General features: G+C 40.8%; 1 protein-coding gene and 1 long non-coding RNA gene across 7 annotated transcripts in view; one reads left to right on the forward strand and one right to left on the reverse strand.

The window, feature by feature from the left end:
- Positions 1-224: 224 nt before the first annotated feature.
- The window catches only part of CNTNAP2 (contactin associated protein 2), a 2,042,838-nt gene continuing 2,018,752 nt past the window's right edge, over positions 225-24,310 (reverse strand). For all 5 annotated transcript variants that reach the window (XM_084977536.1, XM_084977535.1, XM_084977534.1 and 2 more), the window contains 2 exons: positions 9,125-9,205; positions 225-4,861 (listed from right to left, as the gene is read on the reverse strand). In XM_084977536.1, coding sequence (XP_084833662.1) covers positions 4,662-4,861; positions 9,125-9,205 — 281 coding nt within the window. In that variant the 3' untranslated portion in view covers positions 225-4,661. The remainder of the gene's footprint in view (positions 4,862-9,124; positions 9,206-24,310) is intronic.
- Positions 21,285-24,310, forward strand: part of LOC146400099 (uncharacterized) — a 58,139-nt gene continuing 55,113 nt past the window's right edge. For both annotated transcript variants that reach the window (XR_014816185.1, XR_014816186.1), the window contains exon 1: positions 21,285-21,382. This is a non-coding gene — a long non-coding RNA (uncharacterized LOC146400099). The remainder of the gene's footprint in view (positions 21,383-24,310) is intronic.

The following is a 24,310-nucleotide window of genomic DNA, read 5'->3' on the forward strand; positions in this document are numbered from 1 at the left end:
ATGAAGCTACTTTAAGAAAGATGGGGGAGGGGCAGAGGGTGCAGCAAGAAAAAGTTCACTGTGGATGCATTCATGGAAGACCTGCCTTTGAGGAGTTAGCATCTCTCCATCGCTTTTGGAAAGATTATATCCCAGAGATGTGTGCTTCAGTGCCTGGACCTTTCTCTGCTGAAGGTGGAAACGAGCTTCCAAGAGACTCGAGTGGAACAAAACACAAGAATCGCTTTTCAGATAATTAAAACTATTTTGGATTTTTTATTTATCCATCTGGTTTCTAATATAGTTTTAGTTAAATGAAAGACATTCACAAAGAATAGTAGGCATACATACATAATTTCCTTCTTTCATTCTAGTTTACATGCTGTTGCTTTTAGAGAGTGAAATTTCGTGTTAGTTCACCGGATGGAATCCTGGTTGACTTTACAGAAAGAATATTAGCCCAGCTTTTCACAACTCTAACCTCCACCGTTCACCCCATGCTCACTGAAAAAATTTTAAAAAACCTGACAAAGCAAAACTTAGGATCAGTAACACTGAGAACCTTTTCTCAGCCCACAAGATAGGAGCCATCTCAGAATTCCGCAGTTCCTGTAAATAAACTGAGACTCAGAAGTGGTGCAGACCATCCAAGCGGACCTGCTCCTAAAGCACATCTTTGCCTAGAAAATAAACTTGTAAATGTCTGCTGGGTATTCATACCCAGGTGTCCATGTATCTTTGCCACCTTCTGCCAGTCTCTGCTCCACAGAAAGTAACCACCTTTTCAACACGGTTTCCCTGTTTTATTGACATTGAGGTCCATGTACCACTTGTATCCAAAAAAATACCTCTATGAAATAAATTTAAAGTTTCCATCATCATCCTGTGGGGTGTGTGGAGTGTAGATGCAGCCACTGGGCTAGAAAAACAGTCACATTTGCTCTTCATGTTGTCTTATTTATAATCACACTGGGGCATATATAAACTATAAGTCACACCCAAGTGGGACCTTAGGGCTTTGTACACATGGAGTTCTGACTTTTCTGCCTTTGGCTGTGTTGCGTCTCCCAGTGTTGGCAGATTACCTCCTTGTCAGTCTCTCTGACTCATAATCTAGTAGTTGTACTTGTAATCTAGTAAGCTTATATTTGCCTTGTAAGTCTACATTCCTGGACATGGCCAGGTGGCTCCTTTTGATATGACTTTCAACCACAAGTTGGAAAGTAAGTCTTCCAATATATCCATTGACTTTGGCCTTTATATTTGGGTTTCAAAGTTATCTGCAGCTAAGAATCCATGGCACCTCACAAATGACTTAAGCAGTAGATAAAACAGCTCTATCTTACATATGAGGCAAAGAGGAACAGAGGTTCAGCTACCTGGCCAAGACCATAGAGCATGTCAGGGAGAGAGAGAGGATCAGGGCTCTATCAGCTGACTCTCGGGATCCTCTCTCACCGAATCATCATTTTAAAAATGGTGCCCATTGGTTTTTTGCCCAGGTTAGTTAGACATGCTATTTGTTTCTCATCTATTTCAGGATGAGGTGGTTCTATTGGGACTAGCAATTTAGAACTATTTTAGACTGGCTCACTGGAATTCAATTTAATAATTATTGGTTTTCTTTTTGAAAACTGCTTGACAGGACAGTGAAAAGGAAAAAAAAATATCAAGAGGTTCAAATCTCTCAGAAGTGTGAGATGTCAAGGGATTATTACAATGCGTATGTAAGAGAAAGGAGAGGGAGAAAAAGGATACACTGAAGAATAGAAAAGAAACAGGTCCTGCTATAGAAGGACATAAACGTTTCTTCTGGATGCTACACTGACACTACATTTTTATTACCAGTAGATGTTTGCTTTTCCTTTGGAATTTGCTATGGGTTGTCTTTGTGCACAGCTCTCAACAGCATCTGGTGGCTGGTCCACAGATGTTCAACAACATTAAGATCTACTTGGGCTCATGCCAGCCCTTTTTCCTGGGCCACCGAAATCCTGCTCCTGTTAGTAAAGGATGCTTATTTGTCAAATGCAGGGCAATAGGAAATTTTCCAACAAAGGCTTTCAGCCTCTTGTCCCAAGCTCTTCAATAAAAATTTATACCACACAAGTCTCTCTTTTTCCCGACCCACCCTCTCTTTTTTCTTGAGTAGCTGGTTGGAGGCCACAAGGAGGAAATGCTGTCTTATATACTAAGATGGGCCAGAGAAGAACTTAACAAGAATATAACTTCATACCTTCTGAGCTGGCTTCATTGAGCTCAAGTGAATATGCTTGAGAGCTTAGAATAGCATTGATTCTGAATTCAAAGTCCCCCATCCTAGCAACTCAAAACAGAGATGCATGCTTTATCCACAGAGGGCGTTTTTTGCATAAACAACCTGAAATCAACCATCAGTTTTTCCTGAAACTTTAAAACCATCTCTATTTAAAGAAATGTTTTTGTTTTTGTTCTGACTCTTTTATTTAAAGAGACTACTACCAGCCTATTTGTGTTTAATTTCTTAATAATTTTGAAAAGAAAAGGAAAGTATCAATGTATAGAGAACAAGGCTAGCATGGGAAATGCAACAAATGACAAATTTCCACCTGGTATTATTTGTTAAATGCAAAAGCAATAGCTATAAAAAAGGTTTCAAGAAATCAGAAATATTTTTAAACATAATGTTTAAAATGTGCTTATTTGATCTGACAATATATAAAAGAATTCTATGGTAGTCATCTTGGTCAAATAAGGTTATTAAATAATAACCTTTGTTTTCGAAAGGTATTTTGTAAATGTCTCATTGTTGTACTAAATGCTTTTCAAGTGCATTTTATGGAAGAATGATCAAGACCTTTTTAAATAAAGGATGTTAATGATAGTGCCTTAAGTAAGCAATTGTAAAAGGGCACTAGGATTCCCTTTTGTTCTGTGACCTTGACTTGGATGTGAATTAACTGGTCCACTGTCTTCTTTGGAATGTGTCAGGCACTGGTGCTGTGTGTAGCTCTGGATAAGATTTTCCATCACTCAAGAAACAGATCCTTCAATAAGTCAGGCATCCTGAGAATCTCAAATATATAACCCAAGTGAACTAGGATTTCCATTTTTTTGAGGGATGCCATCAGAAAAACAGCATCAGTACCCTTCTAACCTCATCTCACCTCCTTCCAGGAGGAGAAATAAAGTGATTTTTAATCCTCGAAATGTTGGAGTCTTAAAATTCTTTTAACATACTTATTAAGCATAAGAGCCTGAACAATAATGATTGTAAATGGTAGTCATTCTAGAAATAACTTTTGTGTAATCTTTTTTAAAATAAATAAGTGAAATTATTTTTTGGATGCTCCAACAGGAGTTTTACCCTGTTTGTGGACACAGATAGTCTATTATTTTAAACAGTTATTTGCTGAAGTGGGTCAAGGTTTCTGATTAAACTGAGGTATGGTTGATTAGACATGTCCATTCTCTGAGAAGCAGCAGTCACCAGGTTGCAATGCACCTGAATGTTAACTTTATCTGCCAAAGAAGATCCCTGAATCACAGCAGTGTGACTATTTAGGATGGAACAATACATGGCATAGATGAGTTTAAATATGGCAGGATTTTCCACAGGACTGCAGAGTAAAAGCAATAATACTCAATCACAACTTGGCTTTATTTTGGTATGTCCATTCAGAGGACACTGTCTGCTAGGATTTTGTCACAGGGGCTTGATGACTGGAGATTTAAAGAAAAATAAGAAGATCCACCTAATTTATGCATTCGAGATGGTGCCCATACTCTTGCTACCAACCATAGAAGAAACAGAGCAAACAAATATTAACATCTTCCCTACCAAGGTGCATACACACACATACAGTCTAGCCTAATACGTTGTAGGAAAAGCAGAGAGAAAATCGTTTGTAACAGCTGGTCATAGGTATCATAGCTGAGAGTTACAAACATTGGAAAGGTCTAAGACTACATACAGGGAACCATATTATCTCGCAGGATCTGATGAAAAATAAAGCCAACAATCCCAATAGGAGACTGCTTCCCCTGGTTCTTAAAGCTTCTCCCAGTTTGTCGATCATGTTATTACATGAGAGGGGTCATACCCTCTCTTCCTACAGCTGCTTTTTTTTGGGTGGGAACTCTCAAAGAACTAGCATAGACTGGCAAATCATAGGTTCTCTCTGTCCCTTTCTTTCCTCTTCCCACTCACAGAACACCAAAAGAAATATTATATGAACACGAACTAGTTACTACAATAGCCCATTAGCAGCTGACTCTATGTCAAAGGAAGAAAAGGCTGGAGGCCATGGGTAGGTGCATCAGCTTTTCTCAAGAAAAACTATCCACATTCTAAGGGCTCTGAAAAATGTAGAAAACTTGCCCTGTTACCTGGGTTTTCAGAACACCTCTAAACACACACAAAATAGACAGGTATTACCTACAAATTTCAACCATTGCTTAAACTCTAAAAGCATTTTTTTGTATTATTTTGTTTTGATACGGAAGGGGAAACTCAGCTATAAAGAAATATCAAAAAGTATTTTTTGTGGCAATCAGTCTCAGGAATTTTCTGTTGCTTGCCTCCCCCACCTTGTGCTGATATTTTAAGGATGTGCTCAGGAGTATGAAGTAGGGTGCTTCTGTCCCCTGCCCTCCTCCCTAGGAATTCCCCCCTCCCTGTCCCATAGCCAAAGAGCCACCCCTCAAATGAGCCATTCCTTTTTGCTCTCATCAATGGTCTCTGTGAAGTTGGGGTCGTTGTTCATGATGGCAGCATCGGCACTCTCTGCTGACTCTGCTCCCTTTGCCTCGTTGGTGTGGTAGGTGCCTTTGTGACGGAACATGTACCGAATGAGGAAGACCAAGGTGCAGAGGATGGTGAAAATCACCACGGCAATGACCCCTGGAGGAGACAGGAGGAGTACTCGAGGTTAAACATATCCCATATATCCTTCCAACACTTTCCAGCCCCCGCTTGACCATGATTCCCTCAAGTACTACCCTCTCCCATGCAAAACACGACTCTTCAAAACGACAACGATGCTGCCAACCATATCAGAAAACAAAGGATACTGCAGCCCTCCTTTGGGCTGCTTCCTGGAAAGTGTACCCTGAGGAAACTCAGGATGAGAAAGCATAGGGTTCTGGCCCCAGAGAGCTGAGGTGCATATCAAAGGAATGATGTTACTGCGCCCAGACTCTTGCATCTTCCCACACACAGAAAAACACTAAATTCCTTAACTTTAGATATCTGGTCTTCTTTAATTAATGGTAATCTTTTGATGTTCCAACTACCTGGTCTTTGCTGCAAAAACTCCTACATATCCTGGCTCCCCTCTTGTCTCTTTGGAGCAGTCTCTAAGAGCTACCTTAAGTCCAAGCTTAAGTCCTCTGTTTTGACCACCAAATAAAACATAATTCCCAACTTTTAGGCCGTACACGGTTTTTCAGTCGATGACAACAACAACAAAAACTAACAGAACTGAGAGGAGAATTAGAGCAATTCACAATTATATTTGGAGATTCCAACACTCTTTTAGTAACTGATAGAACAACTAAACAGAAAATTGGTAAGAACTTAGAAGACCTCAAAACACTATTAACAAATTCTACCTAAGGAAGTAATACCAATCCTACACATTTGCCTTAAAATTGAGACGGATACTACTCAATTCATTTTATGAGGCCAGCATTATCCTGACACTGATACTAAAACCCAACAATTCTTTCAGTATTAAGAAAAATAAATGCAGAAATATTCTTCCTTTATAAAATTTTAGCAAATAGAACCTAGCAATATAAAAGAAGACTCTATTATGACAGAGGGGTTAATTATAGGAATGTAAGATTGGATTTAACATTAAAAATAATGTAATTTATCATATTAAGCGAATAAAGGAGAAACCATATGATCACTTAAATAGAAGCACAAAAAACATGTGATAAACCTCAACACCCATTCATCACAAAGCCTCTTAGGAAACTGTCTAATAGAAAGACAATTTCAACTTGATAAATGGCATCTTTGAGAAATCTACAGTTTATATTGTGCTTAATAGTGAAAGATTAAATACATTCCCTCTAAAATCTAGAAAAATGTGAGTGTCAGTTCTTAACATCTTTATTCATGATTATGCTGAAAGTCCTAGACAGTGCAATAAAACAAGAAAAAGAAAATAAAAAGTGTAGATTGGGAATAAGAAAGAACTCTGTTCTCAGAAGATGGGATTGTCTATATAGGAAACTCTAAGGACTATACAAAAAAGTTCCTAGAACTAAAAGTAAATTTAGCAAGGCAAAATGTGTATCTTTATATCTTAGTAAGAAACATTGGAAATGAAAGTAATAAAATAATACCATTTATAACAGAATTGAACATAGTTATTAAGATTGTACACTGAAAATCATAAAACCTTACTGAGAGAAACTAAAGAAGATCTAAATAAATGGATGGCTAAACCATATTTCAGTGTCAATATTGTTAATATGTTCATTTACAAATCTAATGAAATCCCAATGAAAATCATAACAAAATTTTTTTGGGGGGGCAGAAATAAGCTGATTCTGAATTTTATGTGGCAATACAAAGGACCCAGAATAGTCAAAAATAATTTTGAAAAAAAGAGAAATAATTGTAGAACTTACACTGCTTATTTCTTTTTTTCTTTTTTCTTTTTTTTGTCTTTTGTCCTTTTAGGGCTGCACCCGCGGCATATGGAGGTTCCCAGGCTAGGGGTCTAATTGGAGCTGTAGTTGCCAGCCTACGCCACAGCCACAGCAATGTGGGATCTGAGCTGCATCCATGACCTACACCACAGCTCACAGCAACACTGGATCCTTAACCCACTGAGTGAGGTCAAGGATTGAACCTGCAACCCCATGGTTCCTAGTTGGATTCGTATCCGCTGTGCCATGATGGGAACTCCTACACTGCTTATTTCAAGACTTACTATAAAGATATAACAATAAAGTAAGAAGGATACTGGCCAAGAAAGATATATAGATCAGCAACAGAATAGAGTCCAGGAAAAAGACATACACATATAATGGTAATTTATTTTTGGCAAAAGCGCCAACTGAGGTTAAATTAGGAAAAAACATAGTCTTCAACAGGTGGTCACAGAATCACTAGATATTCACTTGGAAAATAATGACTTTGAGTTTTATCTCATACTATATACAGGCATTAACTTGAAGTGATTTTAGACTGAATAATTAAAACCAAACCTATAAAACTTCTAGGAGAAAACAGGAGAAAATCTTTACGATCTTGGGGTAGGCAGAGTTTTTAGATAGGATTTAAAAATAATCACAAAAATGTTAGGAAAATTATACTTAAATTTAAAATCTACTTTTCAAAAAATAATCACTAAGAAAATGAAAAGGAAGTCACGAATTGGCAGAAAGTATTCACTATACGTATGTGTAACGAAGGACTTATATTCAGAATGCAAGAAGAACCCTTAAAAGCCAATAACAAGAGGTCAACAATCCAATTAAGAGACAGGAATGATTTAGACAGACACTTCACAAAAGATTTGCAAATAGCAGTAAGCATGTGAAAAGATGCTCAACATTGCCAGCCATCAGATAACTGCACATTAAAACCACATTGAGTCACCACTACTCATCTACTAGATGGCCAGAATTATGAGGAATGACAATACCAAGTGTTTGGTGAGACTGTCTAGCAACCTGATTCTCGGATACTGATTATGGGAATGTAAAATGGTGCAACCATTTGGGAAAGCTGCATGACAACACCTTATGCAGTTAAGTATCTAATGTCTATAATCCAGCCATTGCACTCCTAGGAATTACCAAGGAGAAATAAAAACTTTTGTTCACACAAGACTTGGACAAGAATATTCATAGCAGTTTTATGCAAAAGAGCCCAAATCCGGAAACAAACCAAACATCTGTCAACAGGTAGTTAGATAAAACAAATTATAATACATTCATACCATGGACTACAACTTGGCAATAAAAAAAACAGACCATTGGTAATACAACAAAATGGATACATCGCCAAAACATTATGTTGAGTGAAAGAAGGCACACGGGTTATTTACTATGTGATTCCACTTGTATGAAACCCTACAAGAGGCAAAAGTAATCTATGGGACAAAAGCAAGTGGGGCCAGGGGAGGATGAAATACAAAGGAGCACAGAGTGGATGGAAATGTTCTATATCTTATCATGGTTGTTGTTGTGGGCGTATGTGTCTATCAGAAGTCACTGGTCTGTTACACTTAAATAGGATCAACTTCAATAAAGTCGATCTTAAAAAAGCAAAAACAATGAGCATAAGGATTATACCAGAACTTTGGACAATGTGATTCAAGCACTATTCTGAATGTATTCTAATTAGAGTCGTGTGTGTGTATGTGTGTATACACGCACATAGAATACATTCTGAATGTATTCTAATTCTAGTTACATATGTTTACACACACACACACACGTATCTACTTTTTTCCTGAGGAAAATAAACCTACTGACCAAGATGAGTTGATTGGCTGAGTTTAAAATCCTTGATACGTTTATAATATTAGCCATACTCAGAGAGGCAGGAACTGTCTTTAGGAAATAACAAAGACAGAGCAAGAAAAGAAGGCAATAGGTAGCAGGGCTATCAATACTGATCCAAACACAAGGAACTATACTAGGAGACTATCCCATTATTCTGCAGGTATCAATGGTGAGAAGAAAAAAAAAAAACTGGAATATTTTAGATACTCTGACATTAATTTTCTGATAATTTCTATTAAGATTGCCCAAACCAGAGTGGAATAGCCCTTCTTGTTTTTGTAGGTAGCTATCCTGGACCATCTAGGATGCAAGAGGATGAGAGTGAAAAAGATTGGAAGGCATAAGAAACATCCTGCTGTTGCCATGACTGCCTACTTGTGGATGCTGATGCTGGCCAGCTTACTACTGCTGCTTTTTTTTTTTTCCCCCTCAAGTCAACATTAAAAAGTAGTCAGGTTACATTTACCACAATGTTGCCACATCTGTACTTCTCAGCCCTCAATCATATTTAAAGAGCAAAATGAACAAAGTAAAATTTAGATAACTCTTTCCCACTTAGATTATGGTTTTATTGGAAATGACCACTTTCCACAGGTGAGAGGCCACCTGAAAGTCTGTCCTGTCTGTCACCTACCTCCAATGATGGCCGAGTTCCTGTTGACTCCATTTCTTATAGCCTGGCCTTGTCCTGGATTATATGGAAAATCAGCACTGGCTGTAAAGGAAGAAATGAAAAGTCACGTATATCATTTATTCCAAATAACTTGATACCTATTTTTTCATACAGCTGTTCAACACTGCCTGTTTTCCCAAATGAGACCTCCATTTCATTTAAATCCTCACAAGTGTCACAGCTATTTTCCCCAGGAGTGTCACAGCAGCCTCAATGTCCACTGCTTTCCTTTGTGCAAGGCCCAGGTGAGCACTAGACTGATCTGGAAGGAATACCAAAAAATCGCAGAACGACCTGAGTCTGATGACAAGTTGATGTATTAGAACACTTTTTCTAAAGTTTGGCTGAAATCTGCCCCTCACATACTTTTATCCCTTTCACAATTGATGGCATTGGATATATTTGCCAATGAGCTTTTTATAGCTTACAGCACTAATAAGCATTAAAAAACTTTTAAATTGAAGTATAGTTGATGAACATTATATGTTACAGGTGTACAGTACAGTGATTCACAATTTTTATAGGTTATACTCCCATTTTATTTTACTTTTTTGTCTTTTTAGGGCTGCACCCATGGCATATGGAGGTTCCCAGGCTAGGGGTTGAATTGGAACTGTGGCTGTCGGCCTACATGACAGTTACACCAGATCTGAGCTGTGTCTGCAACCTACACCTCAGCTCATGGCAATGCTGGATCCTTAACCCACTGAACAAGGCCAGGGATCCAACTCGCATCCTTATGGATACTAGTCGAATTCATTACTGCTGAGCCACCATGGGAACTCTGCTATACTCCATTTTAGGTATTACAAAATATTGGCTAAATTCCCTGCATTGTACAATATATCCTTGTAGCTTATTTTATACATAGTAGTGTGAATCCTCTAATCCCCTATCCCTATACTGCCCTTCTGCCTTCCCTCTCCTCATGGGTAACCACTAATTTGTTCTCTATATCTGTGAGTCTATTTCTTTTTTGCTACATTCACTAGTTCATTACAATTTTTGGATTCCACATACAAGTAGTATCATACAGTATTTGTCTTTTTCTGACTTATTTCACTTAGACTTAATGCCCTTAAGTTTTTTCATGTTGTTGTAAATGGCAAAATTTCACCCTTTTTAATGGTTGAGTAGTATTTCATTGTGTGTGTGTATATGTATCTCTAAACATAAAGACCACATGTTTATCTATTCATCTGTTGGTGGACACGAGGGTTGCTTCCATGTCTTGGCAGTTGTAAATAATGATGCTATGAACCTTGGGGTAGCTGTATCTTTTTAGATTAGAGTTTTCATTTAAAAAAATAATTGTTTCTTTAAATGAATATTTTACATGGCTCTAGTAAAACACTGGAGACGTCAGGAAATTATAAGGGGATAATATTTCATAAAAGTGTGGAGAAGAATATGAACTGCCTAAGAAATTTTCTATTTCTGTCCCTATTTTAACAAATCTTTGCAGAATTCCTACTCTTTGTCAGGCACCATTTTAAGTGTTGGGGACATATAGTAAGCAATAAAAAGATGAAAACTGCTATTAACAAGAACTTTCCATGTCTCATTGAAGAGTTTGGTTTATACAGTTAAAATGCTAATGTAAAGCATGGATGGGGTTTTCATTATAACCCTATGTATTTATAGTAAATTTCCTGAAACTGCATTACAGCTTCCATGTTGTAACTCACACAATCGCAGGACACGATAAGATTATGTGTCTTTAATAACATAAAGACATTAATGCATAAATTATATTAATGCATATAATTCCCTGAGGTCAACCACCCTTCAAAGACTGAGAGCTGCTTTTCAAGAAGAGCTTACACCTTCACTGTTCATCTTGAGCAGTTTCTGGGTCTTTTTCTTTTTATAAAGCCATACCTGCAGCATATGGACATTCCCAGGCTAGGGACTGAATTGGTTGGAGCAGCAACCTATGCCACAGCATGCGGCAACACTGAATCCTTAACCCACTTGCATTCTCATGGACACTGGATTGGATTCCTAACCTGCTGAACCACAACAGACACTCCAATTTCTGGGTCTTTTGACATTATAATCATTCTTCTCTGGACACAATTTAGTCCAAGTCCCTCTAAAAAGTCAAAATCTTGGTAGCTTGCAAGTGGCCTGGCTGGGATCAACACCCAGGTAGGGTTAATGTCAAAGTCAAGAATCTTCTCTATTCCGCCTTTCAAGAGCTAGGAAGACAGGGACAGGTGAGCTGCTGAGGAAATCCCAGCTTTCAGACAGTTTAGCTGAGGTGGGGCCTCTGGGAGGAAAAGCCTAGCAGTTAGGGGGAGACTTGTTTTGTTTGCAAACATTGAGCTTGAGGTGCTCATAGGACTCCTGGATGGAGGTTGTCTACCAGACATTTGGATAGTTAGTGAGTGGGTTATATTTCTTGTCTCCTTTTGGTAAACATGGAAATCTCTTGACCCTTAAATAATATAAACCTTCAAAATATATTTAGTAACAAAAAATTACAGTGGAAGTTTTGCCATTATTCTATTGTGTGATGCTCATGATTCTACAAAACCATGTGCTCTTCTGCTTCAGGTAATGTGAATGGTGGAACACAGCACAGTTCCTGCTCCAAAGAGCTTTGCGTTCTTGTCCACAAAACTGCAGAAAACATAGATGCTCTGAGATGGTGACATCCTCTCCCTGGTTCTCTTGACATTATTGATATAAACAATACATATGGATGCGACCTGAGATAACCTAAGCAGAATGAGAAGAGCTAGAAAAGAACAAAAACCCCTCAGGATTGCCTTTTTGGGAGTTTCCGTTGTGGCTCAGTGGAAACGAATCTGACTAGTATTCATGAGGACACAGGTTCGATCCCTGTCCTCTCTCAGTGGGTTAAGGATCCAGCATTGCCATGACTGCATTGTAGGTCACAGATGGGGCTTGCATCTGGCTTTGCTGTGGCTGTGGTGTAGGCCAGTGGCTACAGCTTCGATTTGACCCCTGGCCTGGGAACCTCCATATGCCATGGGTGTGGCCCTAAAAAGACAAAATAAATAAATAAATGAAATAAAATAAAAAAATAAAATCTGAACCCTTTGGTATGGAGAGGAAGGCCTCCCTTGAGCTGAATTTCTCTCCTGCCTGTTCCCTCATGGAGCCACTTTTCCAACGCAACATTCTAGGCACATGGATTCCTGATGCTTCAGGTGGATGTGCTTTTGCTCATCCACATGACCTTCTATGTCAGGATATCTGGTTTGCCTTGCTTCTCTTTGTTCATTAAATCTTATCTCTTTTTTGAAACCATTCTCTCCCACCTCAGATGAAGCGTTTCCCCTCTTTCCAATGGCTATCATCTTAATTCTTCTCTCTCCTTATGTGGTATTCATCCTCTTAAAAAGGCAGGGGCCAATTTAATTATTTTTTCAGTCCCAATGACAAAAAGTACAGACAAGTAGCAGAGCCAATTGGATGCTCACTGACTGGTATAATTAAAATCAGTCCATGAAGAGATGTGTAAATGTTTGTGTAACCTCTTCTAATAATGAAGTTTTCCACGCAGGCATAATGTTGAAAGTGAGTTGCCAAACTCAATTCCATCCTTAAAGCAAGGCCACATTCTTACTCTTCCCCACAAATAAAAGGAACATATTGAATATAGAACAGCTGCTAATGATTCCTGTATCCACTAGTTTGGTTATTATCAGAAAATAATCAGTGGAAAATCCCTAGGTTCAAGTGAAGTCCTCCTAAAATTCAAGGGCAGGGTTCTGTGTTTGCATGAAAATCCCTATTTTCTTTCTTTTTTTTTTTTTTGTCTTTTTGTCTAATTAGGGCCACACCTGCGGCATATGGAGGTTTTCAGGCTAGGGGCCAAATTGGAGCTGTAGCGGCTGGCCTACACCACAGCCACAGCACCATGGGATCTGAGCTGCGTCTGTGACCTACACCACAGCTCACAGTAATGCCAGTTCCTTAACCCACTGAGCATGGCCAGGGATGGAACCGAGTCCTCATGCATACTAGTAGGATTCGTTAAGCAGTGAGCCACGAGGGAAACTCCAACATCCCTATTTTCATGGCTTTGTTTGTAACTTGAGCCTGGCTGTCCTAATGAATGTGAATGCTTCTTCCCTAGAGGCAAATCCATTTTGTTCTGGCATGCAGAGTCATCTGCTATTTTTATATATAGATTTCAAATGATTTCATTGTAACCGTCCTTCCCCCCTTGGGTAACAACATCCTCCTGGAAATGCACATAGAGAAACAGGGAGACCAAGAGACACCGATGAGGCTAAACCACAAACCTCACCCATGACACATGCTCCATTCTGCTGCTGACCTTTCTGCTCCTGCCTTCCAGTTTGCTGGGAGAGCAGAACCAGTTTAGTGGGGCTGGAGTATCAAGGAATCTATATTTTGGGAAATGTCATGAGTAGATCCAACACAGACTTTAGATACATGGGAGTTTTTGCAACAAAAACTTGGTAGTTGGATCATTAAAAGATCTTAGGACCAGACTTGTATTGAACAGGCAAAGATGACATTCAGTACACTTTTTTTCTGGATCCGCAAATGACACTGTGGACAAAGAATGTCACCTGCCAAAGGAAGTTGCGGCCATCAAGCCATCAGCCACCCCCACCCCCAGAGTGCATCCTGAGGGGATTCAAGATGGAAAAAGCAGGATACTGGCCCCAGACAACTAAGGTGCATGGCAAAGGAAGTATTTGTTTATTTTTTCTTTTTTTCCTTTTTAAGGCTGCACCGGTGGCATATGGAAGTTCCCAGGCTAGGGGTAGAATTGGAGCTGCAGCTGCTGGCCTTTCCCAGAGCCACAGCAACATAGGATCCAAGCTGCATCTGTGACCTACATCACAAGCTCATGGCAACACTGGCTCCTTAACCCACTGAGTGAGACCAGGGATTGAACCCACATCCTCATGGACTAGTCGGATTTGTTACCACTGAGCCACAACAGGAAGTCCCCCCAAAGGAAGGATTTCTTCGCATACATAGAACATTGCTAAATTCATTAACTGGAGATGTTTGGTTTTCTTGAATTGACAATAATCTTTTAATGATCCAACTACCAAGTTTTTGTTGCAAAAACTCCCATGTATCCCGGCTCCTTCCCAACCTCTTCAGAATAGTCCCTCAGACCTATCTGAGAGGCTGTCTCCAGGGCTTAAGTCCTCAGTATGTTTGACAAATCAAACATAAATATCATTTTTTTTAACTTTATGGCCTCATCTGTAGCATATGGAAGTTCCCAGGCCAGGGATTGAATCCCGGCTGCAGCCAAGACTGGGGATTGAACCTGCACCTCTAACAGCAACCCAAAATGCTCCGTCAGATTCTAAACCCACTGTGCCACAGCAGGAATTCCAATTCTCAACTTTTTGGTTGTGCATTTTTTTTTCCTTTTTAGTTGACACACTACATGATAACACCAAAGCGTGGCACTATCCCAGCTCTGATTTAGTGTCTCATGGAGGTGTAAGTGTTTCTGCTTATTTCTCTTGCATACATCTGTGTTTGTCTGATCATCTCTACTATATTGACAGACCATGTTTCCTTTGCAGCCCCAGGGATCAGACTACCCCCAGTATGGGATAGGGAGACATATCACTGCAGGAACTGATGACAGTGGATTCTTCTATGAACATGCTTCTTAACTGGCCTGGCCGATGCTGCAGAGCCCATGAAGAAGGCACATGCATCCCAGGTCCCCAAACACGCTGGGACATGATCACATTCACACTTCCACACACAGAGAGTCTTGCCTTTCACTGTCTCCATCTTCCAAGTGGGAAGCATGTTGAGAGTACAATACTGGTGCACCTGCCTTTTCCCCTTCCTCCAACTTCAGGTTGAAAAAAAGGAAGAACACCCACCGTGTAAGAACAGGCCCAGGGGACGCTGTTTCACATAATCACACAGATACAGTAAAATGGTGAGAAATTAGGACTAGGTGACTAAAAATGTACCTTCTCACCACAAAGAATAGAAACCATGAATGTTTTATCCTATGTCTAAAGGCTTTTGCCTGCCCTTTGGCTCTGTTCTAGGAAGGATTCATTAGGAAAGGCAAAGAGAGTCTAATCCCCACCTCTTTTGTCCGTGTGCTGGCAGGGCAAGGGTGTGGCTCTCTTTGGGAAGCCAGTTCTGAACCCACCTCTTACCTACCACCGGGTGAGGGACATTGCACAACAAAGGTCTCCAATCATCATGTAGGTTGTTTACAGGTGACAGACGAAGAGTAAAGCTCTGAAGTTTAGGACTACATGAAATCACTCATCTCTTTGACTACACTTCCCTCACATATAAAACTCTCTGGGGCCCAGAAAAGCACATGCTTCCTTGTGGTGGAATCCACTTAGAAATGTTTGCCTTCTACCGTGGAGCACAAAAAGTAAATTCGCATGAAATTCAAATTTCGAGAGCAAGTTGTTTAGGAAATAACAGTAATAGTGCTTCCTACACATCAGGCACTGTTTTAAGTCCTTTTCATCGATTAGCTCATCTCATCTTCTTGTGACCCTTGTGGGATTAGCCTATTCATCCTATTTTGGAGGCTAAACACTTGTCCGAGGTCCCATGACCAGGATATAGTGGAGCCAGTGTCTGAATCCAGGAAATTGGGTTCTAGAAACCACTTACAAAGCACTCAGTTGAATTGTTTTGGATGAGGAGGCACAGGTCTACACTGGCTCTATCAAACGTGCATCATGGCATGGTCTTAAGGGACCAGCTCATTTAGCCCAGTTGTTTTCTCTGTGGTTGGTGGGCTGTCTGGGGAGGCTAAAGACATCCAAAGGCTTCCGACTGCACTTGTCTGGCTTCACAAGTAAGCACGGAAGATGCTGTATCTGACAAAGATAATTGCGCATAATGACAGCATCAGCTCAGCAGTGTGATAAACAGAACTCTGAACCCACACTGTAGAAGAACTGAAACCCAGTAAGTATTCCAGATACGAATCCCACCTGGGCCCAAACAGCACAGAGAGAATGGGTATCACCATTACAGTCACGTTTGTGAAACTATAAATAGGGCTAGTGGTGCTTTAAAACATTACTGTAAGATTACAGTTTTTTATTGCATTTACAGAATGTGAAAAATTGAGAGAGTAAGTTTCAAGGCAAGTGCTTAAGTACAATAAACTTATTTAAAAGACAGTCATTAAGAACAGAATATTAAAAAGAGACTTGAATTCTTTAGCCTCAATATCTTGCTTGTCCCATCAAGCAGATTGGGAGAAAAAAGGAATAGGAAAGCATTAAAAAAAATCCTGATAGTAGATGAGGTAGTAGTGATTCTTATTTACTAAATTGCAAAATACATAAAATTGTAGACTTTAGGCTTAGAAACCAATTGCAAATAAAACACACATTTAAGTGCATGCAAAAATAAATTGAGATTATCTAACAGACCTTCCTGCCCCCCAAAGTGAAAGGCACTAAAAGCTTCAGGTTGTCATATTCCAGGGGCAAAAACATTAGATACTAGCTGACATTTAGAGAAAATATTGCCATGGAAACCACTTGAGCTTCAGCATCTAATGCGATAATTTGAGATACTTCAACAAAACTGCTGCTATTAATTATAATTTAATTTAAATTGCCACACTTTTTTTGCAGTGGAGTCTGGGCTCAGTGATGAAAATATGCCTTTGTTCTTCCTAGTTTCTTTGTTTCTTTTCACTTTATTCTCTCTCTTCAAATCTGAGCTCTCTGGCAGAAAATTATTTTTTTCAAATAATTTTTTTAGCCATTCAACTACCATATAATATTTTAGAAGCAGATATGAAAACAAATTGATTTCAGCTAAGATGCTGAAGCTATCAGCGGACACTGCTTTATTTTAAGAGAGGCTATTGCTGATCATATTTTCAGGAGGGAGGGGTTTCTCAAGGCCAGAGGGTTTTTAGCCAGGCAAATAGTAAGTGGCAGGACCTCAGTGAGGCTCAGTCTTGTGTTTCTACAGAAATATGGCCAGCCCGAATTTCAGAGTCCAAATGGGAAAGAGGTGACGAATTTTTGGCTTTGATTTGGTAAGGTAAACAAGCCTCATGTTTCCAGCTTCTTAAAAAAGCAGGCTAGTGGAAGCTGCCTGCACAAGTGTCTGAGACCCAGTGACCAAAAGAGGTTATTGAGGTGAAAGGAAATAAGATCTTTCTTATTTCAGAATAAGAGGACCAATTACCTTTCAGAATAAAGGACCACGTCATCCTCTATGATAGGTCTTGATTATTTAAATAACTTCAACTTTATATGAAAGTATTTAAAGAGCAATAGATTTTATGAGATTCCCTCTGTCCTTTTTTTTTTTTAAAGCCAACTTCTAAATTGCCTCAGTTGCCTTTTGGGAAAGAGATTTACTGATACTCCCAAATAAGGCTGATACTGAGTCTTCTGATTAACTGTAAGTAGGTATTTGGATTAGACAGAGCTCATTATTATTTAAAAACATTTTTTTGGGGGGGGCTGTGCCCAAGGCATGCATAACTTCTCAGGCCAAGGATCAAACCAGGCCACAGCAGTGACAATACTGGATCCTTAGCCACCAGGCCACCAGGGAACTCCGGAAATAGCTCATTATTGATAGCAGCTCATTGTCTGCATAAACACAGAAATGAGACATATGGGGTCCTTTTCATGTCAAAGATATTTTAGTATTTTTCAGGTGGGCAAATTACTGCTTTTTTTTTCGGCCCCCTCATGGCATATAGAGTTCTGGGCCAGGGATCAGACCCCAGATGGAGTTGCGACCTAAGCTGTAGCTGCCACAATGCTGGATCCTTTAACTCACTTTGCTGGGCTAGGGATTGGACCTGTGTCCTGGTGCTGCAGGGATGCCACCGATCCCTTTGCAATGCAGTGAGAACTCTCCTGCTTCTTTCATATTTAGTTCTGGTTATTTCTAAATTAATTGGCAAAGCTCTGGCTGGCTAACCTTACAGGCGATGTGCATAGCAGATTGTTACAGGGTTGATCTTCGACCTCTCCCAGAATGCAGGACAGCACTTCAGTCAAAGTCATGAGGCTGATACCAGGCTGGTTCCAGTGACACCAGGTACCAGGGTCACCAGAACCAGCTCTCTGGACTCACTTGGGACCTTCCATGTATCTTGCTGTAGTTTTCAAGCTAACCCCAGAAAGTCTGGATCGGGGAGCCCAGGCTGGCACATCTTTCTCCACTGGGACCACTGATGTGCTGCATCCTGGCATGGGCCATCAGGCCTTTCCCACTGCTGCAGGAGTTTATATATCACATTGATATTAATAGGAATGTAAGAATGAGAGGCCCAGATCTGAGGGCATGTGATAAATCTGGGAAGTCCCACTTAAGCTCCTTTCTGAGGAAAACACGCTTCCAAATCAGATTCAGGTCTTCCCCTCCAGGTGCTGGCACTCACACAGGGCCCACCTGGAAGGTCAGGGACAGAGCATCTCTGCCTAGAGTAACTGGGAGGGGGTGTTCTTTGACCTTGAGCGGGCTGCATAGGCTTTGTCCTCCTCCTGAGTGGGCTGCATAGGCTTCCTTCCTCCCATAGGCGCTCTCATTCTGATGTGCCTTTGGGAGAAAACAAACTGATTTCTGCCTGCTTTGGTTCAGAGTTTCCAGATTTAAAGCTCACCCAAACTACCTGGGATCTGGTTAAAATGCAGATTCTGATGGCCTTGGGCTGGGAGTCTGTGTTTCCAACTGGCAGCCAGGGAGCATGAGTACATATCTCACTGAGCATCTCGGTAGTTCACATCTCCTGCTGTCCTTGAACAAGTGTGTGTTTTCATTTAATGCGGTGCCCAAGAAGGAACCGACATAATTCCTTCTGAGACCTTGTCCCTTTTTTTTTTTTTTTCCTGTGGCTGATTCATTGTGTGCTTTTAAATGATCTGCTTGACAGAACACCCCAGGCTCCATTTCCTATTCGCTCTATTTCTTTTCAGGCTTGTGAAAGCTACTAATAGGAACACTGTTTGCGTCTCGGAGGACAATTCTTCAGTATTTTGAAGGTAGAGGGGAGAGTCTATTACTAATCAACAGAAAGGGCAGTCTAAGAAAAAAACAGCCAAGCAGTTTCACAAATGGTTATCTTAGACATGTCCTTGGAGACCTTTCGTGGCTTTTTTAAAGGGTGATTTTGTAAAGCAGGTGTATCAGGGAGGAAAAATGTTATGATGTCGGCATGTAGGCTCCTGATGTTATAGCTGCCTTTTCAGGCACGTATGAGAGAATATAGATGAATTTTAAAAAATACTGGGTTGATTTGTTTTTTGAAAGATCTCTTGTCTCCCCCTGCCGGTTCTTTCGTGGGTGGTTGTGTGGTGCTGATGGAGTCTGCTGCGTGGAAAGCCTGAGGACACACTGGAACATGGCATGTCTCATGTCCCACCAAAGCCATTGTCTCTCACCCTGAAAGGAAGGGCCACAGGTCGCAGGTGACAGACCTGCTTTACAGGGGTCTCAGTTAACACAACCTGTGGTTTCTTTATCAGCACAGCAGTCTTAGCAAGAATTGGTTATCTGCTGAAACATGGAAATAGTTTCTAAGGAAAGGGTAGTTGAGAAAATAGCAATAGTAAGGAGAAAGCACCCAACCACAGTGAATATGCCAAAGTATCTTTTTTAAAACAAGTGGCTGCACCTGCAGAGTATGGAAGTTTTCCTGAGCTAGGGGTTAAGCCACAACCACTATAGAAGCAGCACTGAGTAGTTCTGCTGCAAGCCACATGGGAAGCCCCAAAATATCTTTTAAAGATATTCCCTGAGGCATTTCACCTTTTCTCTTGGACTGTGGTCAAAACTGTTACTGTTGACAAGACCAAAGACTTCAGGAGACCCTGGAGCGACTGCCTTCTGACTTCTGCTGAGAAACACATCCACTGAGCACTGTGTAGGTCCTAGGAAAGGCTTTGGAGTTCCAGAGTTTGTGCCTTGGGAACTCAGTGAAAATAACCTGTTTTGGGGGCCCATACCCAAGCAGAAGTTTCTGGGTCAGAGAGGGAACCCTTGGCAGAGCGACAACCCAAGCTGCTGTAATGATGATATCAGATCCTTATCTTGCTGTGCCACAAGGGAATTCTGAAAGTAATTTCATCATCTAAAATCTAGTCAAAAGTTGAGTTTCATCATTTGTGAGAATATTTAGGCACATTTACTCATTTGAGGAATCAGGCAAAGATGAAGGGTTTTCTTTTACTCCTCCTTTGTGGAAATTTCTAGTAAATTCAAAGGCCATAATTTGGCTGTGGATGACTCTTGGAAATGGCTAGGTATTACTGATGTGCTTTTGTTATCATTGCATGTCTTTCGAGGTAGTAGAAGGAATAAGAAAATGCATTAACACATCCCATCTCGTTTTCTGTTATTACGTCTATATCTCAGCTTGGAGAGAATGTTGTCTTTGGTCTAAGATACTGAATACATTCCGGATCTCTGGGGACCGGCTCTGTCAATGTCCACGGGGCTTTAGCTTTGCAGGATGTCTGTGCTGTAACTGCTATTTCGCTTCATTGTAAAATTGACCCTTTCTTTTCCTAATTGTTGAGAAACTATGTAGAGACAAAGACGAGTTCTGAGAATCCAGTACTGTACAACCCAGATCACAGCCAGCTAACTGGATTTTGCCTCCATGGGGGTCTATTAGAAGGGGGAACGAGCAAAACTAAAGGGCTTTAAACATTGTCTGCACATATTTTAAACCTTTTATCAATGCCACACTGGGCTCTGGCTTTTAAAATACTTTTTCCAGCTGCATTAGCGGAAGTAAAAGTTTAAAATTTCAATGCCAAGACAATGTCTTTTCTTCCAAGAGTGACCTTGGAAAACAGAATATACAACCCCCACGCTAGGTATTTACATTGTCTTTCGAACTGTTTTCTCCTTGAATTAACCTCAGATCTCAAAAGGCAACTGTTTTTGCTCATCAGCAGGTGGAATAGTCATCAAAGAGAATCTTGTGAAACAAATGATCTTTGCTTATGAAAGCTTCCTGATGTTTCCCCACAAAGCAATTCCTCCTTGGTGCTGGCTCACATCATTGTCATTATCAAGATAATGTGATAATCTTCCAGCACAAGCCATGTGGCTCTGTCATAGCCCTTCTTCTCATTCATGTCAGAGTGTGAAATAATATTTAATTGGTTCTAGCAGCCTTGGGGATGATTTATTCCACATCAAAAAGGGATGGTGGAAGGAAAAGGAAGGTGTGTTTTGCAGCAAGAATTTCACCTGCAGGTATGTAAATTACTTATTATTTCAGACTTCCACATTATATTTAAGGACTGTCAGAAGAAAGGAAAATGGTTCAGAGTAAAGGACTGGAATTCTTCTGTGCTTAAATTCAAATGTTTCATTGAGGGAAAGGAAAAGTGGAAAAAGCACTGAAGGAAAGTGGGAAAAAAGCACTGAAGTAAGTTTGAAGGTGAGGATATCTGAATTTTAGAACTGCTCATGCAATTATCTGTAAACTTTTGAGCAAGGGGCTATCAACACTGCTGGTTCACAGTCCTGACAGCATATTAGGAATCTTTCATGAGGAGTTCCTGCTGTGGCACCAGTGGGCTAAGAATCCCTCTGCAGCAAGTTTCTGTGGAAGCATGACTTTGATCCCTGGCCTAGGTGCAGCAAGTCCAAGGATCTGGCATTGCTGCAGCTATGGTGTAGGTCACAGCTGAGGTCCAGATTAGATCCCTGGCTGGGAACTTCCATATGCCATGGGTGTGGCCATAAAAAGAAAAGAATCTGTGGGGATGAGGAGCAGGTGTCAGGGGGGCCAAAAGCTCCCCAATTGCTGCTCACGTGTAGCCTCTGCTGCAGCTGCTCCTTAGATGTTTACTAAGGGAATGAATGTATTTTCTCTGAATTGCATTTTTTCAGCTTTTTTTCTTTTTATGGTCACTCTTTCAGCATATGGAAGTTCCCAGGCTAGAGGTCCAATCAGAGCTGCAGCTGCCAGCCTACACCAGAGCCACAGCAACACTGGATCTGTGCTGCATCTGTGACCTAGGCCACACCTTGCAGCAATGCTGGATCCTTAACCCACTGAGCCAGGCCAGGGATAGAACCCAAATCCTCACAGAGAAAATGTTGGGTTATGCTGAGCCACAACGGGAATTCTGACTTTTTCCATCTTTCAAATGTACTAATAATGTCTACTCAGGCCACACAGAACTACTGTCAGGATAAAACAAAATTATGCACTGATAGCATTTTGGCAAAGTCATTTACAAATTTATCATTTCTATCTTTATCCTTTCCCATTTTCTCAGTTAAAATTCCCAGGTAAATTCCTGAAAACCACTTTCAGGCTTTCTTAGGGGGAAAATTTCACAGCAATTTATTTCATTCTCTAGGTTTAAGTTAACTACACGCCCCATTCATATGGATTTTTATGTACATTTACATCTTAACATGAAATTGTACGTTTATTTGTTTTCTGTTTTTGTTTTTTAACTTCCCAGATTGTTCCCAGGCAGAAACTCAACAGCAGACTCAAGAATCCCCTAGTCTTTATAGAGATTTTGAATAGTCTGGGCAGAGCATAGAGAATCAACCAAACATCTCAAATGACTAAAAGAACTGGCGCTGGGTCAAAAACTTCATCTAGGATGATATTTCTGCAAGTTTAGAAATCGTAGGTGGACACAAAACCCTGAACTGCCAGGAAGCGGAATCAGCATGTCCAGGTGGTGACTGGCAGGGGGTCCACAGGGCGTGTTCATACCCAGGGCTTCTGATAAGAGTCTTTTTGGAGGACAAGTTGGAAAAGGAAGTGGGGCCAGATTAGTCTGGAAGGCTGTGCTCTCCTGAGTGGCCCCGAGGGGTACACAAGGATGCTCAAAACGGCACAGCAGTAGGAGGACTTAGTGTGGGGCCTCGGACTGATAGGGGCATCGGTGGGCAACACTGAGCTCTAGTTGACTTCATTTCCATGGGCTCCTCATAACATTTCAGCAGCATAAGAGTGAGACCAAAATGAACACTGTGACTTGCTGGAGTCAGTGGTTTTGCCATCAATAGAGAAGTCACCATAGCAACGTGCTCGCCTGTGTCACCTGCCCCTCCCCCACCCCACGTGATGGAGGTGACAGCTGAGAGGACTGGCAGGCAGGGACCAGGAGAGATGCATCTCTAAGGTTGATGCCAGGTAGGGTGGGGGTTGGAGGGTGGACAGCTTAGAGAAGGGATGGGGCAGAATCCCAATCTTCTTAGGCCTTAAAATCCACTGTATGGGGTGAAAAGAAAGACAGAGAAGTGGAATTAACAGATTAAAGAGAAGGACCTGGGAAGTTGTCCCAAAGCTGGGCTTTTTTGCCCCTTTGCATTTTTCCACAGTGGTGTCCAACAGTTCTGGTTAAGAAAGAATAGAAGCCTTAGGAGAAGACAGCCCCTCGCCACGGTCGAGCAGTGTGAAGAGGGGGTCTGTTGCGCAAAGGGGAACAACCCCCACTAACCTTCATTTCAGTCACTTAATGTGATGCTTTGTCCCATCATTTCCTCACCAGGCACCCCTGCTTTAGGAACACAGGCCTGCCAAACCTGTTCTTGCAGTAATTTTGGAAGCTTTGGCACTAAGGCGGGCTGTAAAGACGTTCCGTTCCCTTAGGTGAGAGTCTAGTTAAAAATATTCACGCCAATGAAGTTCCTGCTGTGGCGAAACAGGATTGGTGGTGTCTCTGGAGTTTTGGGACACAGGTTCAATCTCCAGCCTAGCACAGTGGGTTAAAGGATCTGGCAACAGAAGCTCAGATCTTATCCTTGGCCTGGGAATTTCTGCATGCCACAGGTGCAGTCAAAAATGGAAAGAAAAAAAAAATTCATGCCAAGATATTGCATCTGGAATGTGTGGTCTGGGAGGTGGGGTAAGAAGCAGTGAGAGGCTTAGGCTTAGAGCTTAGATTTGTTAACTTTGGTTCACGCTCCTCTGTAAGAGGATCTTATATATATATATATATATACATACACATGCCAATAATGGCAATGAGAGGATTAAACATTCAAATGACACTGTTAAAGAGTAGCAAATATAAATTTAAAGAAGACAGGGAGTTCCCACTGTGGCACAGTGGGTAAGGATCTGGGATTGCTGCGGCTGTGGTGTAGGTCACAGCTGCATCTTGGCTTTGATCTCTGGCCTGGGAACTTCCATATGCCATGGGTGCG

The sequence above is a fragment of the Sus scrofa genome, chromosome 9 (assembly GCF_054392235.1).
Source record: "Sus scrofa isolate SSC_HxYL_T2T_F1_AM1 chromosome 9, Sscrofa_HxYL_maternal_Yorkshire_Landrace_v2.0, whole genome shotgun sequence".
NCBI classification, from domain to species: domain Eukaryota; kingdom Metazoa; phylum Chordata; class Mammalia; order Artiodactyla; family Suidae; genus Sus; species Sus scrofa.